The following is an 18,436-nucleotide window of genomic DNA, read 5'->3' on the forward strand; positions in this document are numbered from 1 at the left end:
TGGAGTGAAGAGACCTAGATTGTTGCCCTGAATTAGTTAATTGGTTAGTAGAGATAGTTATGGCAATGGTATTAATGAATTTGTATTGTAATAGCACTAGTTTACTGATATAATGTTTTGATGTGTCAATGAATGAAGAATTGGTCAATTATTGAGTATTTTGTGCATACCATAACAACCATTCAATGGAAGAAGTATTGGTCATACCACAAGTCTATGGGCATATAATGAAAAAAGTATTGGTCAATTATCAATGACCTGTGCATATCATAACAACCATTCCACAATAACAACTTCCATACACTATATTGGAAAAATCTACTTGGACACAATCTGTAGTAGCAATAAATAAACTTCCATATAATCTGGTAAATAAACTTCCATATAATCTGGTTTGGACAAATAATGTTCCATATAGTTACCTGCGCATACCATAACAACCATTCCACAATAATAACTTCCATACAATCTATTTTGGAAAAACCTACTTGGACACAATCTGTAGTAGCAATAAATAAACTTTCATATAATCTAGTTTGGACAAATATTGTTCCATACAAACTGTAATACCACAACTTCTATTTAACAACCTGGAGTGTATTGTACCTTAATTACAAAAAAGCACATTCCAAGGCCAACTACATATATATACATATATACACATACATATAATTGTAAACACAAATTTTTTTCAATTGTAGAAAATCAAACAATTGAAAAGAAATAGGTTTGCAAATATAAATTTGTATTGATGTATAATGAGTACAATCTCTATTTCAATTCTTTTACAAAAGAATACCCTCTAATTCTATCTTCATTGAATTTGACTCGAACAAAAATCTTCTTGACTTTAATTGGAAGATGGATTGATCGGTCTTCATAATAAATCTCTAGCTTCAAGCTTATTAGAGATTCTTTGTTCTTCAAGTCTTCGAAGGTGAAGGCTCTAGGGTTGAAGTTCTTCGGGGCTTTAGAGGCTTGATCCATTGAGTTTCAAAGATTTGGGTTTTTTGAGGTTTGTGGAGGCTTTTTAGCTTAATTCCAATAGAACTTCAAAGAACTCGAACAATAGATCTTCTTGAATTTTTTGGAAGATGGATTGAACGGTCTTCTCAACGAATCTCTAGCCTTAAGCTTTATAGAGATTTGTTGTTCTTCAAGTTCTTCAAAGATGCTTCAAGTTCTTCAAAGTTTCTTGAGATGGAATTTCTCTAGAGCTTAGGCCTCTTGAAAACTTGGTTGGTGAAAATGAGAGGGGATGTCCTCTATTTATAGTGATTTCAGAGGATAAGCTCCACTATGAATTGATATGCTTGAAAGTATGTAGCAGACTTTTGATTGGCCCAAATTCTTCTTAGAGATAATTATCTCTATTTATCTATCTTGATAAAGATCATATTTTGATAAAGATAATAATCAACAAAGATAAATAATTATCTCTATTTAATTTATTTAATAAAGATAATTATCTACCAATTTTGAATAGAAAATTTATCTTTATTTTATTTATTTATTTATTTTAATAAAGATAATTACCCATAAATTTTGAATAGGAAATTTTTCTTTATCTTGTGGGCCAAATGACATGTGGCAAATTTCGATTTGCCAATGTGATGCCAATTTGGATGACACATGTCATTATCTAATTTAATTAATTTAATGACATTAATTTATAATTTGCCACTAAACTTTGATGTGGCATTTTATAATTGGCTTAAAATTTTGCCTCTTACAATAATTGCTCAAAACAAGGTGATTGTTTTTTACACTAATTGATAATTACAAAAAGCCAACAGGAATCTTCACAAAAAAACAAAAAGGCCCACATGTTCCCACTAGCTTTACTCCTAATGCTGGCATGCGTACCCACTAGCTTCATTCATTTCTTGCCTTTAATCTTTCCTCTTTCCTCTTTCCACCCACTGAATTCATTTTTGGTGGCCTTTGTGCAACAAGCTGTCCTCTAGTCCTCACACCACCAGTGCTCCTATTTGGATGTGAAGGCTACAAAATAAAAAATAGATCCACTTGTTAAAAAATATCTCAGTCTACACAACCATCCAGGAAAGAGGTTACTCAACTAAGTTACCTGTGAAGAACTTGGTAGGGTATCCCAGGTCTCCCTAGGTGTGTGAAACTCTGGCTGTGAGGAAGAGAACCATCCTACTCTCCTGTGAGATGGCCTAGTTTAATTTCCTTGCTGTGAGGATGAAGGCTGAGTGGCAAACATCATGTTGTAGGCCAGGGTAGGTTACTGGGATGGTGGCTGGGGTGCAAGCTAAGGTGCAGATCTGGTACTAGGTGTAGGAACCCCTCCCCTTGCTTGCAACAAAACCCAGTTTCAATACATAAATACCTTCGTAAGTTTAAAAACAAGTTTTTTTTTTTTTTCCATTTAAATCCCAATTACTTACAACTTCTCTCTTTCAAGCCTCTGTCTCCTTTGCCATGGTGTCTCCCCAGTGACGCCAACCTTGCACCCTATTGAGTTAGGCCCTTCCTTTTTGCATTTCCCACACCTTACAGGTCTGTTCAGCCTACTTGCTTTGTAAGGCTTCCTAGGCTCATCAGAAGCCCTCTTTCTTTGCTTAGGTGGCCTGCCTGGTGGTTTGTATATGTGAGGTGCTAGGGGAGCAAGCTGTCCAGTCTCAACCCATTCTGTCTGGCCAGGCATGGGAGGAAGTACCTCCTTGTATATCTCCATGTAAGTTTCTTTGAAGTAGCATGGGTGGGTGTAGTCTTCTAGTGTCTCAATGTTTGTATAAATGGCTGTTATGGCATGTTTGCAAGGAATGCCATTGAAATCCTAAGACCTACAGCTACATGTCTTCTTGATAAGATCAACTACATGCCTCTCGTACTAACTACCTACCTCATAAAGGAAACTGCCAGCTAGGGTAGCACTAAATGGCTTACTTTCAACCTTCAATTTCTCCAACCTATCTTGTATGCTTGGACACAACTTTCCAGCATACTTTTGTATCCTTTCCCTTTTTGTGTAAAGCCTAGTCATAAGTCTAACCCTAATCCACTCCAACATTGCAAAGATAGGCTTATCCCTAGACTTCAATATCATTGCATTAAAAGACTCACTCAAGTTATTTACCAAACAATATGTTAAGGCCCTCGGAGTGAAGTGTGACCTTGTCCACTGTGCAGGTGCAATGTTTGCAAGATACTCATATGCCTTTTCATCTAAATCCCTTATATACTGCATGCATCTCTCAAACTCCCTTACTGTTGTGGCAGCCGCACACCTCCACAGTGCATCCTTCAACTCCAATACCTTGTGATCAACTTTGAAATTGTTGTAGATGTGTTTCACATAGTATCTATGCTCCACAATAGGGAATAGTTTCTCTATTGCAGGTATAAGCCCTTGTAAATAAGCAAACAAACAAACAAAACAGGTTAGTTCAGCAAACAAAGTAAACTATTCAAGTGTAACTGAACAAAAAAAAAAAACAAAACTTGCATACATTTTGCCTATCAAAAATAAAGACCAACTGAAGCTCCTCTGGCCTCCCTATATCATCAGCAAAAATTTCCAAAAACCATATCCAAGACTCCCTGGTTTCTTGTTCCACAACAGCCATGGTTACTGGAAAAATGTTGTCATTTGCATCCTTGGCAGTGGCAGATAAGATTTACCCACCAAATCTGTGCTTTATGTGACAACCATCTAAACCTATAAATGGCCTGCATCCACCTAAAAATCCTACCTTTTGAGCATTGAACCTAACATACATCCTCTTAAATTTTAGCTGGGAAGTCTCATCAGCCATTTCTGTCTGTAGTATAACCCTACTCCCCTTGTCTACAGTGTTTATCATTTATGCATAGTCCCTAAGGACACCATATTGCAGTTGCTCATCTCCATTGATCAAATCTTTTACCTTTCTCTTTGACCTATACACTTAGTTTACACTGGTCAACAGATAAATTTTGCATCACATGGTTGTGTACACCACTCACCTCCCAATTTGGATTTTTGTTAAAATATTCAATGAACCTCTTAGCAACATAAGCTGATGTTGCTTGGCTATTTTTAAAAGACTTGGGGCAAGTACAGTCATCAGTCAAGGTCTTAATCTGAAATGTTAGCTCTCCACTTATTTGAGATGCATAACATCTCCACCCACACCCATTCTTGCAGTGAACTGATATCTTGGTCCTCTCATTAAGCTTGAATTTGATGTCAATAGGTTTTTTGATTGCATACTCCCTCAAAACAACTCTGAACACCTTTGCATTAGAAAACTTCATCTCCTTTTTCAGTACAACATTTCTCATGTCACTTTTATCATTAAACTCTACCTGCTCAGGTACCTGCTCATCATCAGACCCATCCATGCTTACCAGGCCATCCTCAAGGGCTGGCTCAGCCCACTTAGGGTCTGCATGGAGTGCATTGCTTGATTCTGGGGCTGTGTGAGGTGCATTACTTGATTCTGGGGCTGTATTGGGAGCAGAACCTTGTGGAGCTGAGTTTTGAGCACATGGTTGTGGAGCTGAGTTTTGAGCAGAACCTTGTGAAGTTAAGTTTTGAGTAGCAAATATGTCATCACCAAAGTCATCCCTCTCTAGGCCTTCATTTAGCCAATCATCATCATCTCCTTCAACATTCTGTTCTTCAACCCTTGCACTAACCTCAACATCCTCTTCTTCATCACTTGCACCAATCTCAACATCCTCAACATCTTCTTCTTCATCATTCTCATCATCTTCATCATTCTCATCATCTTCATCATCTTCATCATAATCACTCTCCAAATCTATTTCATCCCTTACTGCATCACCACCTACATCACCACCTACACCATCTACCACTCCCCCTCCATTACCACCTACACCACCATTTGCCAGTCCCCTTCCATCAGGATACTCAACTGCCAGTGGCTCCACATCTATATCAGTATAGATTATGATTTTTTCAGTTGGCCATGCCCTATGAAGGGTAGTCATGTTCACCACATCTGCATTTGTTTCTATGGCTCTTAAATCATCCTGTAGACCACCTTCAGGAAGTAACTACCTATATCTACTGTGTTCTTTAGGAGCACCAACTAGATGGCATAAATCTCGAATTTCAAAGAATCTCAACTTGTTAGGGTCAATCTTTGTCAGTGTATGTAAAGACCCACCCACATATTCAATGGTTGGCTCTTCCACAAAACATCCCCCAACATGAATTTCAATGTCAAATGTGAAGTCAACCATTTGTAATTAAAATAAGTAGTTTGTTTACACACTGACATGCAGAAAATGACAAGAAGCCAAAAGAGACAACAAGCCAACAAATTGACAACAACACAACAACACACGAACAAAGAACCACATAAAGCACATGCAAAACCAGATTCCCAACAAATTCATAGGGACCACACTACCCACAGTTCACAAACAAGTGTAATCATTGAAAAATTAACTTGATTCTTTCAGGTATACGCATTATATAAATAACCATAGTAGTACATTAACTACATCCTAAGCGATTCTACATATAAATAGCAAAATGCACACATATAAAAATATTTTTTTTAAAAGTGACATACAGAACAGGGTCGCGATGAACAGCAGTCACACATTCCTTACCTAGCTTCGATAATGCAAAACAAGTGTTTTCTCCCCCTCTAGACACTCTAAACCACGAAGAACAAGCTGATCGCACCTTAGATATCTCTCTTGAAAAGTTTTTGAGTTTTGGGTGTTTTGATTCGCATTATGTTCTATTTTGGGGTTAAAAGGTGTCTTTGTAACGACAGAGACTGGGGTGGGTTACGGAGATTGACAAAAACATACCTCAGGTGGGTTAAGTGACACTTTTAAAACCACGGGTAGGTAAAGTGATTTTTATCCAAACCACAAGTGGGTTATGTGTAATTATCCCTAATTTTAATCTATTTTTAAAAAATAACTATGAATAAAAAAAATACAATAGTAATACCTTGTTTAATAATTCCACAACCGTTCATTGACATTTCTTCTTCTCTTCTTCTCTTTTATATTGGTAAAGAGGAAGAAATTGAGTTTGATATTGGTAAAGTGAGAGAAAATGGATAGTAACTGTAGAGAGGGAAAATTCCCGACCTATCACAAGCTGACACATCACATTACCAAGTCCACAAAATACAGCCAATTACAGAACACCATGTATTGCTGCTAGGTTTTGCTATCACTATTCAGAAGCCAACAGAAATTTGCCAAGTGTCATGCAAGAGCCAATCACGCAGCAGCGCACGTGTAAGCGATGACTCAAGCAGCCTCGCACGTGTAAGCGATGACTCAAGCAGCCTCGCACGTGTAAGCGATGACTCAAGCAGCCTCGCACGTGTAAGCGATGACTCAAGCAACTTCGCATGTGTAAGCGATGACTCAAGCGGACCAATCAAGCTGTGACATGTGTCACCAATCAAGCTCCGCCACGTGTCGCTCACCCACCCCAAAACTCCTATAAATAGAAGCCTTCCTGAGACATTTAGGAGGACCAGAATTCAGAAGTGAAAAAGCTCTGCGAAGATCAAGCCTCAAAGCCTTCAAGAACTTCAAGAACTTCAGCCCCAAAATCGAAGAACATTCGAAGCAGAATCATCCAGATCATCTGCCTAGATCTCAAAGTTCACGGGAATCAAGCCAAAAGTGTCCGAAAACATCAACAAATCACAAATCATTGAAGCTCAACGGATTCAAGCCTCTAAAGCTCCGAAGAACTTCCACCACAAACCTTCGAAGACGAAGAACGCACGAAGAACACGAAGAACGCGAAGAACAAAGGATTTCTAAACAAGCTCATAGCCAGAGATTCATTGCAATTCCGTTTCAGTAATCTTCGATCCATCCCTCAACCAAATTAAAGGATATTTTGTGTTCAAGTCAAATCCACATTACCATAAATCTAATCAATAAGTTTTGCAAGGAGATCGAATCAGAGGATAACTCTTTTGTATTTACAGAGAATTGTACCACACAATCATCAATACAAATTCGCATTTGTGAAACTATTTTACTTGTTTGATTTATTTCGAACTAGAAATTTAGTCGCTTACAAATTCTGGCACGCCCGGTGGGACCTCTCTGCCTCTCATCTCTTTCTCCTTCAAAAGAAAAGAAATTCGACATCATTTTGCTACTAGCTTCAATGGCCTCTAGCAAGAATGTCCGAAAATCAGTGGTTGATGATTCCAGTGCTGATGAGTATGTCGGCCCAATCACTCGCAGTCGATCCAAAGCTTTTGATCGACTCCAACCTCAACCAACCCAAGAAAACCAATCTCCTGCTGTCATCTCTTTGGACTTTCTTGCAAATAGGAAAGCTACCACTGAAGATTCATCTACCTCGAAAGATTTGGGGACCAGTAATGAATCATCCCCAACAAAGACCTTTTCTATCAACTCTTCACCCGTGATGAGAAACTTAAGGAGTGAAGCACCTCTAACTCATCCTGTTTCATCATTTTCTCCATCATCTATAGAGGTCATGCCAGTAATGATGACTAACACCTCTACCATGGAAGAAAAAATGGCTGAAATGGAACAAAGGGTCATCCTTCTCACAAAGGCACTTGAAGAAAAGGATGTCAAAATTGCAACCCTAATGAACAAGCTGGAGGTACAAGATTCGGGTGAATCAAGTCTTGACCCCGAGCAGCCACCTGGCTTTACCTTCAAAGGAGGAAATGCCAGGGGTGATAAAGAAAAAAGAGGTGAAGGCACTTCTCAACATGGACATTCCACCTCAATGGCCTCGATGTCTGTCCAACAACTGCAGGATATGATTACAAATACCATTCGAGCACAATATGGAGGTTCTTCCACAAGTTCTCTCATATATTCCAAACCCTATACAAAGCGCATTGATAACATGAGAATGCCAAATGGGTATCAACCTCCCAAGTTCTTGCAATTTGATGGCAAAGGAAACCCTAAGCAACACATTGCTCACTTTGTAGAAACTTGCGAGAACGCAGGGACGCAAGGAGGCCTCTTTGTAAAGCAGTTTGTTCGTTCACTGAAAGGGAATGCCTTCGATTGGTATACAGACTTAGAGCCCGAGTCAATCGATAGCTGGGAACAACTTGAAAGGGAATTTCTCAACCGATTCTACAGCACACGACGCACGGTAAGCATGATGGAGCTTACCAATACTAAACAGTGGAAGGATGAGCCCGTCGTTGATTATATCAATCGGTGGCGTTCCTTGAGTCTAGATTGCAAGGATAGACTTACTGAAATATCTGCTATAGAGATGTGCATCCAAGGCATGCATTGGGGACTTCTTTACATCCTTCAAGGAGTAAAGCCTCGAACATTTGAAGAGTTGGCAACTCGTGCGCATGACATGGAATTAAGTATTTCCAGCCATGGGAATACGAAACCTCCCGTACCTGAAGAAAGGAAAGAAAGACGGGAAATAAGGAAAAATGACAGGAATTCAAAAAGTAATATCAAAGACTCAATGAATGTCGATCCTGCCCCAGTCAAAATTTCAACAAGAAATGTGAAGGCCAATGAAAAGAGGCCCGAAGGAGGTCAACAGCGTGAGACGCTTCGCTCATCACTTAAGGAGTGGGAACAAAAAGTCTATCCTTTCCTAGACGCTGATATGCCTGAAATGTTAGAACAACTGCTCAAATTGAAATTAATTGAATTGCCAGAATGCAAACGACCGGAAGAGATGAGAAAAGTTGATGACCCGAACTATTGTAAGTATCATCGCATCATAAGTCATCCAATCCAAAAATGCTTTGTTCTTAAAGAACTCATCATGAAGCTGGCCAAGGAAAGGAAAATCGACTTGGATTTTAATGATGTTGCTCAGTCAAACCTTGTCACATTTTCTTGTGGGTTACCTAGTTCCATGTCTCCAACTACTAGGCAAGGGGCAAATACCACGCTCATCCATTTTGGTTCTCTGGAACCGGTTCAAGTTCAGCTCTCACAAAAAGCACCTCATTATAATTCAAACGATGATAAAAGGTCAACGACGGATGAGGAAGAAGGTTGGACAATGGTTGTGCGCAAGAGATGGAAGAAGAAACGAGCATTCCCTCTTCATTTGATCACCCGAGAGTCTAGAAGAGCACAAAACTAGATTCAGCCTTGGTCAAAAAGAATGAGTGATAAGAGGCAAGGGAGACTGAAAACAAAAGTGTATGAAGATTCAGCACAAACCCGAAAATCTCGGAAGCTCATCACATTGGAAGAATTCTTCCCCAGAAAATTCTTTCAAAATGACTTAGCCGAGGCTGTCCACACAGTTTCTCGTTGCGAAATCCAGGACGAAAAAGAGGACGTTGACCATGGTGATCCAAAAGAGACCGTGTCATCCTTGGAGGAACTCCAATCTCAGGTCGATGAAGTTGAACCCTTGCAATCCTCCACATCACCAAAAGAAGTGCTCACCCAAGCTCTTGAGGAGCCAGAGATATACGCCCCTCATACCAATACGCTTCAACAAATACAGGGATGTTACGCATGCTCTCCAGATTTAACTTTCACTGATAAGGATCTATTGTTAGGCTCTAAGCCCCACAATCGCCCACTCTATGTCTCTGGTTATGCTCGTGAACAAAGGATCGAGCGTATCCTTGTGGATGGAGGTTCAGCCGTTAACATACTTCCAAAAATGACCATGAAACGACTGGGTTTTACTAGGGAAGAATTATCACACAGTCGTTTGGTCATCCAAGGTTTTAATCAAGGAGGACAACGTGCAATCGGCGTGATCCACCTAGAATTATCCATTGGGGAATTGAAAAGCAACGTCTTGTTCCACGTCATTGACGCTAGGACGACCTACAACATGTTGTTAGGACGTCCTTGGATCCATGAAAATGGAATAGTGCCATCAACTTTGCATCAATGCTTCAAGTTCTTTCAAAATGGAATAAAAAAGGTCGATGCCGATTTAAAGCCTTTTGCAGAAACCGAAGCTCATTTTGCTGATGCAAAATTCTATGCAAAAGAAGACATTTCTAGCGAGGTTCTTCCAATTGAGATCCCGTCTATGAAAAGTAAACAGGATGAAAAGGAGCATGTTAAATTCATCGCCAAAAAGGACATTTCTTCCCCAAAGAAAGGCCTAGAGCCCTTCCTCCGGTATATACCATTATCACATCGCAAAAATGGACAATCACCATTCACAGAATGCCTTCAACCTACAAAAGACATGGGAAGACCTGCAAAGCTCACGATGGAGGATGTAGCCATATTGAAAGAAAATCATGTCATGCCTTTAACTTCATCCACAAACCCTTTGCCCTCGAAGCCATTAAATGGATTCGTGAGGTCTTCGCAAAGCCCGATAGAGCATGGTATTCTACCAAGTGAGCGGACGAAAGAATGGTTCGACCCAAAGGCATATAGGCTGTTAGCCAAAGCAGGCTACGATTTCTCAAAACAAGAAGACTTAGGGAGGCTAATTCCAGAAGCCACCGGAGAAAAGATGCATGGCCTTAGCAAAACACAAAGGAAAATGCGGCTTGAAGGGCATGAAATTCATATCCCAAAGACCGGATTAGGTTATACTCCCGAACAACCAGCTCAGATATGGATCAAGAAAAGAAGCGATCCTTCAAGTTCCCAATACATAACGGTGGAGGTCGGCGAAAGTTCAAATCAAAGAGAAAACCATTCTTCACCCCATGTCTCAGTGTTTGATCGCATCGAGGCCTCGTCATCACGAATCACAGTGTTCGACAGGTTAAATACAACTTGTTTAACACCAAATCGGGACACTCTTGCTTGTAAATCAGTCTTTGATCGATTGGGGGCAACGAAAAGGCCTATTGATAGTCATTCTCAAAGTTCAATAAACTTTGACGTTCAAGGGGAGAAGAAAGCCAATGATGAGATCCGCAGTAGCATTCCTTCACGCATGAAACGTAACTTTACCTTGGAGATCAACACTGAAGGATCGCTCAAAGTCAAAAGACGAACGATTGTACATACAAGTCAGTCACCCGTCCATGATGAGGAGATTGAAGAGGTATCATCCTCGTTTCATATTACAATAGAAGAGGGTACACTATTAGATGCTGAAGCAACCAATGAAGAGGTCGATGAAGCTCCTCCAGCCTTGGAAGATGGAGGACAAGCTACAGTTGATGAACTTAAAGAGATCAATTTAGGAACTGTTGAAGAACCCCGGCCAACTTTCATCAGTGCGCTTCTTACCCCTGAAGAAGAAGAAGGATACCTCAAGCTCCTAGTAGAGTACAAAGATGTGTTCGCTTGGACTTACAAGGAAATGCCTGGGCTCAATCCGAGTATTGCTCTACATCATTTGGCAGTAAAGAAAGGCGTGCGCCCAGTCAAACAAGCTCAAAGACGGTTTCGGCCAGAGCTTATACCTCAAATAGAAACCGAGGTCAATAAGCTCATTGAAGCAGGCTTCATTCGTGAAGTGCAGTACCCGGAATGGATCGCTAACATCGTCCCTGTCAAGAAGAAGAATGGACAAATCCGAGTGTGCGTTGACTTCCGTGATTTGAACAATGCATGTCCCAAAGATGATTTTCCATTACCCATCACTGAGGTCATGGTTGATGCCACTACCGGTCATGAAGCTTTATCTTTCATGGATGGATCTTCGGGTTACAACCAAATTCGAATGAATCCTAAGGATGAGCAGCTTACAGCTTTCCGTACCCCTAAGGGAATTTACTGTTACAAAGTGATGCCTTTTGGACTAAAGAATGCTGGTGCTACTTATCAACGGGCCATGCAGAAGATCTTTGATAATGTACTTCATAAATACGTGGAGTGTTATGTCGATGATTTGGTGGTTAAAACAAAAAGGAGGGAAGACCATCTGGCAGATCTACGATCCGTGTTCACCCGACTGAGAAAGTATCAGCTTAAAATGAACCCCCGCAAATGCGCTTTTGGTGTAACATCTGGAAAATTTCTTGGTTTCATTGTGAGGCACCGCGGTATTGAAATTGACCAGTCCAAAATTGAAGCTATCCAGAAAATGCCAGAGCCCAAGAATCTACGAGAACTTAGAGGCTTGCAGGGAAAACTGGCCTACATACGACGATTTATCTCAAATTTGGCCGGTCGATGTCAACCTTTCAATAGATTGATGAAAAAGGATGTGCACTTTGAATGGGATGAGGCTTGTAGCAATGCTTTTGTGCTCATCAAAAGGTACTTGCTTAATCCTCCAGTTTTAGGTGCTCCTATCCCAGGAAAGCCTTTGGTGCTGTATATTGCAGCCCAAGAAAAGTCTCTAGGTGCTCTTATGGCACAGGAAAATAAAGAGGGGAAAGAAAGAGCCCTCTATTATCTAAGTCGAACTCTCAATGGGGCTGAATTAAATTATTCTCCTATCGAAAAGATGTGCCTCGCTCTTTTCTTTGCCATAGACAAACTGGAGCACTACATGCAAGCATATACAGTCCGTTTGATAGCAAAGGCGGATCCGATCAAATATGTCCTCTCCAGGCCAGTGGTTTCGGGTCGTATAGCTCGATGGGCAGTCTTGCTACAACAATATGACCTTGCATACATTCCACAAAAAGCTGTCAAAGGACAAGCATTGGCAGATTTCTTAGCTGATCACCCAGTTCCATCTGATTGGGAGTTCTCCGATGATTTCCCGGATGAAGATGTGTTTTACATTGAAGAAATGCCACCATGGATTATGCTTTTCGATGGGGCTGCACGTCGAGAAGGAGCGGGGGCAGGTGTAGTGTTTGTTTCTCCACAAAGACAAATACTTCTGTACTCGTTCTCATTAAAAGAACTTTGCTCTAACAATGTAGCTGAATATCAAGCATTGATTATTGGTCTACAAATGGCCATTGAGATGGGCATAGCTCAGCTTGAAATCTTTGGGGATTCCAAATTAATTATCAACCAAATCTTGGAGCAATATGACGTCAAGAAAGAAGACCTCATCCCCTATTGCAAATATGCGAAGAAATTACTAGCAAACTTTGAGGCCATCACATTGGAGCATATAACAAGGAAGGAGAATAGACAGGCCGATGCTTTAGCTAATTTGGCTACTGCCTTAGCATTATCCCAAGAAGAGACAACCAAAGTCGCTATTTCCCAAAGGTGGGTGGTACCTCTCGTGGTTGAAGAAGAAGAAGAAGAGCAAGCCAACATCATTTCTGTATGCCTTGTCGAAAAAGAAGATTGGCGACAAGTGATCATTGAATACCTTCAACATGGAAGACTCCCGGATGATAAACGCCACAGGACTGAAATTCGGCGGAGGGCTGCTCGATTCATTTACTATAAAGACACTCTCTTCCGCCGTTCATTTGATGGATTGTTTCTCCGTTGCTTAGGAGAGGAGGAGGCTAAACAAGCCTTAGAAGAGGCTCATTCTGGCATATGCGGTGCACATCAGTCAGGTCCTAAGTTACACTATAGGATCAAACGAATGGGTTACTATTGGCCTACAATGGTGCAAGATTCTATGGAATGCGCTAAGAAGTGCGAAGCTTGTCAATATCACGCGAACTTCATCCATCAGCCGCCAGAACCTCTACACCCAATTGTAGCTTCTTGGCCTTTTGATGCATGGGGTCTTGATGCAATAGGGCCATTACCAAAGTCATCCGGTGGCCACTTGTACATCTTGGCCGCAACTGACTACTTCTCAAAATGGGCGGAAGCTGTACCCCTTAGGGAAGTGAAGAAAGAAACGGTGGTCAATTTCATTCGAACTCATTTGATCTATCGGTATGGTGTCCCTCGGTATATCATAACTGATAATGGCAAACCATTCTGCAATAGGCTGATGACAGAGCTATGCGAGAAGTTTGAATTTAAACAATACAACTCTTCCATGTACAATGCCCCGGCAAATGGACTAGCTGAAGCGTTTAACAAAACACTTGGCAGTTTGTTGAAAAAAGTGGTATCCAAGACAAAGCGAGACTGGCATGAAAGAATCGGAGAAGCATTATGGGCATATCGAACAACATTTCGAACGCCTACTCAAGCAACGCCATATTCTCTTGTCTACGGAGTTGAAGCCGTCCTTCCTTTAGAACGCCAAATCCCATCATTGCGGATTGCCATTCAAGAAGGATTGACTGGAGAAGAAAATGCCAAGCTCAGGTTGCAAGAATTAGAGGCACTTGATGAAAAAAGGCTTGAGGCCCAACAACGCCTTGAATGCTATCAAGCTCGTCTTTCAAGCGCATTCAATAAAAGGGTCAAACCACGATCATTCCAAGTTGGTGACTTAGTCCTCGCCGTTCGAAGACCTATCATCACAACTCATCGTACAGGCAATAAGTTCACTTCAAAATGGGATGGACCTTATGTTGTGCAAGAAGTCTACACCGATGGAGCTTACAAGTTGATTGATAATGATGGTGTAAGGATCGGCCCCATCAATGGGAAGTTCCTCAAACGCTTCTATGCTTGAAAATCAAGAATTGCTCCTCGGTAAGAGCTTAAACTACCCACTGTAGCGCTGCAAGAGTACATGATGTCTTCCCATTACCCTTCAAAGCGTACCAATAAGGAGAAATTAATCTCACTCCATGTCAACAATTGCGAGTGTGGCGTAGCGGTTGGACGCCCGTGTCACCCTTGAGGCCATCTCGGGTTCGATCAGTGGTGATACCCACTATTACACACTGCGCCCCCCTTTTTGCAAAAAAAAAAAAAAAAAAAAAAAAAAAAAAAAAAAAAAAAAAAAAAAAAACACATAAGAAAAACAAACAAAAATAAATAAATAAATAAATAAATAAAAAACAAAAATCTTTTGAACTACGTGATGACTTGATCCCTCTCCGGGGTACGTAGGCAACTTAGTCTCTTTTGCTGAGTTCAGTCACGCACTAAAAAAAAAATTATTGAAAAAAAAAAAACCAAAAAAAAAAAAAGAAAGAAAAAAAAAAAACAAAAAAACAAAAAAATCATCAAAAACAAAAAAGAGATCATATAAAAAAAAAAGGATCATCAAAAAAAAATCATCAAAAAAAAAAATCATCATCAAAAAAAAAAAAAAATCATCAAAAAAAAAAAAGTCTGTTGAACTACGTGATGACTTGATCCCTCTCCGGGGTACGTAGGCAGCTTAATACTTGTTACCAAGTTCAGTCACATGAAAAGAAGAATGATGGCCAGTCTAACTTGAGGAGTTTTCCAACAGTCATCAATGCGCTTCTAAGGTCCCTTTGGTTGGCAAGGCATTGCCCATATTCAATGGATATTCTCCCACATTTCTGAAGTATGCTTTGCATCACTTATCTCCTGGGGGCATCTTCTTGTACCTTGCAAGTTTAAGCTACACCATTTCTCTTCTAGGTTGTGCCACTTCATAACTCTGAAATTAGAACCACATCATCTCCCTTCTGAGTGGTGTTGTTTCACATCATGTCTCTGAAATCTGGATGACGTCAACTTCCTCCGGAATGATGATAAATTATATATCTGAAGCCGGTGTGGCATCATCTCTCCTCTACGAACATGTTCGTGCAATATCAAAATTCTTGGTAGCATGCTCTGGCGTCTTCAAATGTTATGCACCCTTGATGTCTGAGCTATGTTGCCTCTAAAAAATTTTGGTGCGACTTCAATGCGAGTGCAAGTGCTAATGTGAAGTGTTGTCGTTGCTTCATGGCAAAAATGAACGTTGACACGGCTTCGGCGAAAATGGAGTGTTGACGTGGCTTCATGGCTTTGGCACAAATGAAGTGTTGTCGTTGCTTCATGGCAAAAATGAACGTTGACACGGCTTCGGCGAAAATGGAGTGTTGACGTGGCTTCATAGCCTCGGCGTAAATGGAGTGTTGACGTAGCTTCATGGCAAAGATGAATGATAACATAGTTTCGGTGCAAAATGAAGTGTTGACGTAGCTTCATGGCATGGATGAATGTTATCACGACTTCAATGCGAGTGCAAGTGCTAATGTGAAGTGTTGTCGTGGCTTCATGGCAAAAATGAACGTTGGCACGACTTCGGCAAAAATGGAGTGTTGACATAGCTTCAATGGCAATGTGGAGTGTTGACATGGCTTCATGAATGTTGACATGACTTCTGTGCAAATGAAGTTTCGACGTGGCTTCATGAATGTTGACACGGCTTCGGCGAATGAAATATTGAGGCAGCTTTATGATAAAGATGAATATTGGCACGAATGAAGTGTTGACATCACTCCATGACAAAGTTGAATGTTGGCACGACTTCAATACAAGGACAGATACTAGCACGGCTTCGTGGTAAAAAAAAAACTCTTGATGCGGCTACGTTGCAAAGACTCTTGAAATGGTTGCATTGAAAAGACAAGTGTTGGTGCAGCTTAATTGCCAAGGAAAGCATGCTACGTAACAAAAACAAGCAACAACAAAGAGTTTATCAGAAGAAAATCTCATGGCACGTCTTAAAAAAAAAAAAAAAAAAAAAAAAAATGTGCTTCAGTTTCAATCACTAGCCTGTCAACAAAAAAAAAAAAAAATTGTTAGTATAAACAAAGCATAAAATATATATATATATATATAAATATATATTTCTCTGCATAAATTCTCTACACTTAAAGATAATACCCACTGCAAGCTGCTTGTACAACTTAATGCTTACCCGGTGGCTTTATATAGAAAATTTCTGAGATAAAACCCACTGCAAACTGCTTGTACAACTTAATGCTTACCCGGTGGCTTTATATAGAAAATTTCTGAGACAAAAAAAAAAAAAAAAAAATGATGCTGCCGAAATGTTTAAAGTCAGACTTTGCAACTCCAATGCACTCAAGTTCAAAGAAAACTGCACCGACTGTTGAAATGCAGGATGACATACAGCTCACCAACAACCTCAAGACCCACAAGTCTAAATCTAGGCACCGTCCTGTCAGAACGGCCACCGCCCATGAAGACCAAGGTGACAGCAAAACCAACAATGGCTGCGGACTTAGTTCTGGATTTCTAAAGTTTTTGACACAATTTCACAAAGAAATCAACCCACAGAAGTCTTCTAAAGACTTTGGTGTACAAAACCCAGAAAAATCTTCAGCAACGGAGCCGCCACGCACCGCCACGAGCGGCCACAATCTCTCAAAGGAACCGCGACCTAAGCCTTCAGATTTGTGCAAACCTGCTCAGAGATTTACAAAACTGACCATACAGGGGTCTTATACGGCCTTCGACCAACAAAACCCAAAAATTTTAGGCCCAAAAGCCCAAGCACGCGCCGCCAAAAGATTCGGCGGCACGGCCTTCAAATCTCACGCGCCGATCAAGATCCGCCTGAGTTCGCACGTGCCACACGAGTCCGATGACGTCATGGATGACGTCATCCTCCACACGTGCCACACGCGTCCAAGAGCAGTGACGTCATCCGTGACGTCACCACCCACTACGGCCTGACCCGGTTTGACCCGGACCGACCCGGTTTGACCCGGATCCGAACCGCCTGAAAAAAAAAAAAAAAAATGCTTTGACCAAGCAGACTTTTGACCTTGACCAAAAAATCAAAATTTTCAAAAACGGGCCTGTCCCACTCAATTTTTCGAGTACATTCCGATTTTGGGACCCGTTTCTTCATTCGAAGCTGAGAAATTATGCAAACGTCCAATTTCCAAAAAAATTGACTTTTGCGCAAATGTTGACCAAACATCAAAATTTTTTAGATGGACCTATCTTGATCAATTTTTCGAGTACATTTCGATTTTGGAGTCCGTTCCGTCATTTGAGACTTGAAAATTGCAAAAATGACTCAATTCCAAGTGATCAAAGCTTAGGTCCTCAAGAACAAAATTTGAGATTCACCCATTTAATTGGGATCCCCGCAAGGTTATTCTCCAGATTTCATCAAGACTTGCCTTTCAAAGTGCAAATGAACTCTCACAAATGTGTCTTAAAATTACACTAGGTCATTAGTTCAATCTGCTATTCCCGTTCGGTGCCTACCAGTCTTCAACTTACCATTCCCGTTCGGTGCCTACCATTCCCACCTACCGTTCCCACCTACCATTTCCACCTACCGTTCCCACCTACCGTTCCCATCTACCATTCTCACCAAAAATTCTCAACCACCATTCTTAACTACCTACCTACCATTCTTCATCTCTCTACTATAAATAGGAGGGCCGGGTTCATCAAAAACTCATCCAAAAAAAAAAAAAAACACTGAATCATGAAATGAAGATTTGCCTCTTTCAGATTTTCAAATCCTCCTTTTCACAACCATTTCTCACTATGACCTCATCATTCTCAACACCTAGCAACCGATTTTGCTTCATAATCGGTTTGAGATCAACCCTCCCATGGGTCAGTCGAAACCCTATTTACAACATCATTGCAGTTTTGAGATCCAAACAAACTTTGTTTCTCACTTAACAACCACCTTTGTCCATAAAATTACTCATAACAAGGTCTGCATTGCGGTTCCACGTTTCCTTGGACTTGGTTGGCCAGGAAATCCAAGTCCGGCAGACACACTTGTTCCTAACCTCAGGGCTCCTGTAGT

General features: G+C 40.7%; 2 protein-coding genes across 2 annotated transcripts; one reads left to right on the forward strand and one right to left on the reverse strand.

Annotated features, from left to right (window-relative positions):
- Positions 1-2,410: 2,410 nt before the first annotated feature.
- LOC126720002 (uncharacterized) lies at positions 2,411-3,596 on the reverse strand. Its single transcript, XM_050422488.1, has 3 exons — positions 3,476-3,596; positions 2,873-3,378; positions 2,411-2,806 (listed from the first exon to the last, which is right to left on the reverse strand). Exons 1-3 carry the CDS (start codon positions 3,594-3,596, stop codon positions 2,411-2,413), a joined length of 1,023 nt encoding a protein of 340 aa, XP_050278445.1.
- Positions 3,597-9,112: 5,516 nt separating this feature from the next.
- On the forward strand, positions 9,113-14,613 carry LOC126720004 (uncharacterized). Its single transcript, XM_050422489.1, has one exon. The coding sequence runs from the start codon at positions 9,113-9,115 to the stop codon at positions 14,390-14,392; it is 5,280 nt and encodes a 1,759-aa protein (XP_050278446.1). The 3' UTR covers positions 14,393-14,613.
- The last annotated feature ends 3,823 nt before the right edge of the window (positions 14,614-18,436 follow it).

The sequence above is a fragment of the Quercus robur genome, chromosome 3 (genome assembly GCF_932294415.1).
Source record: "Quercus robur chromosome 3, dhQueRobu3.1, whole genome shotgun sequence".
Classification (NCBI taxonomy): domain Eukaryota; kingdom Viridiplantae; phylum Streptophyta; class Magnoliopsida; order Fagales; family Fagaceae; genus Quercus; species Quercus robur.

Excerpts from the sequence above, each read along its gene's own strand:
- LOC126720004 (XM_050422489.1), top strand. The coding sequence starts at position 9,113 with ATGAGTGATAAGAGGCAAGGGAGACTGAAAACAAAAGTGTATGAAGAT.
- LOC126720002 (XM_050422488.1), bottom strand. The coding sequence starts at position 3,596 with ATGGCTGTTGTGGAACAAGAAACCAGGGAGTCTTGGATATGGTTTTTG. Across the intron at positions 3,379-3,475 it reads TTTTGATAGGCAAAATGTAT|GGCTTATACCTGCAATAGAG; the intron begins GCAAGTTTTGTT and ends CTTATTTACAAG. Across the intron at positions 2,807-2,872 it reads CTGGCAGTTTCCTTTATGAG|GATTTCAATGGCATTCCTTG; the intron begins GTAGGTAGTTAG and ends TGTAGGTCTTAG.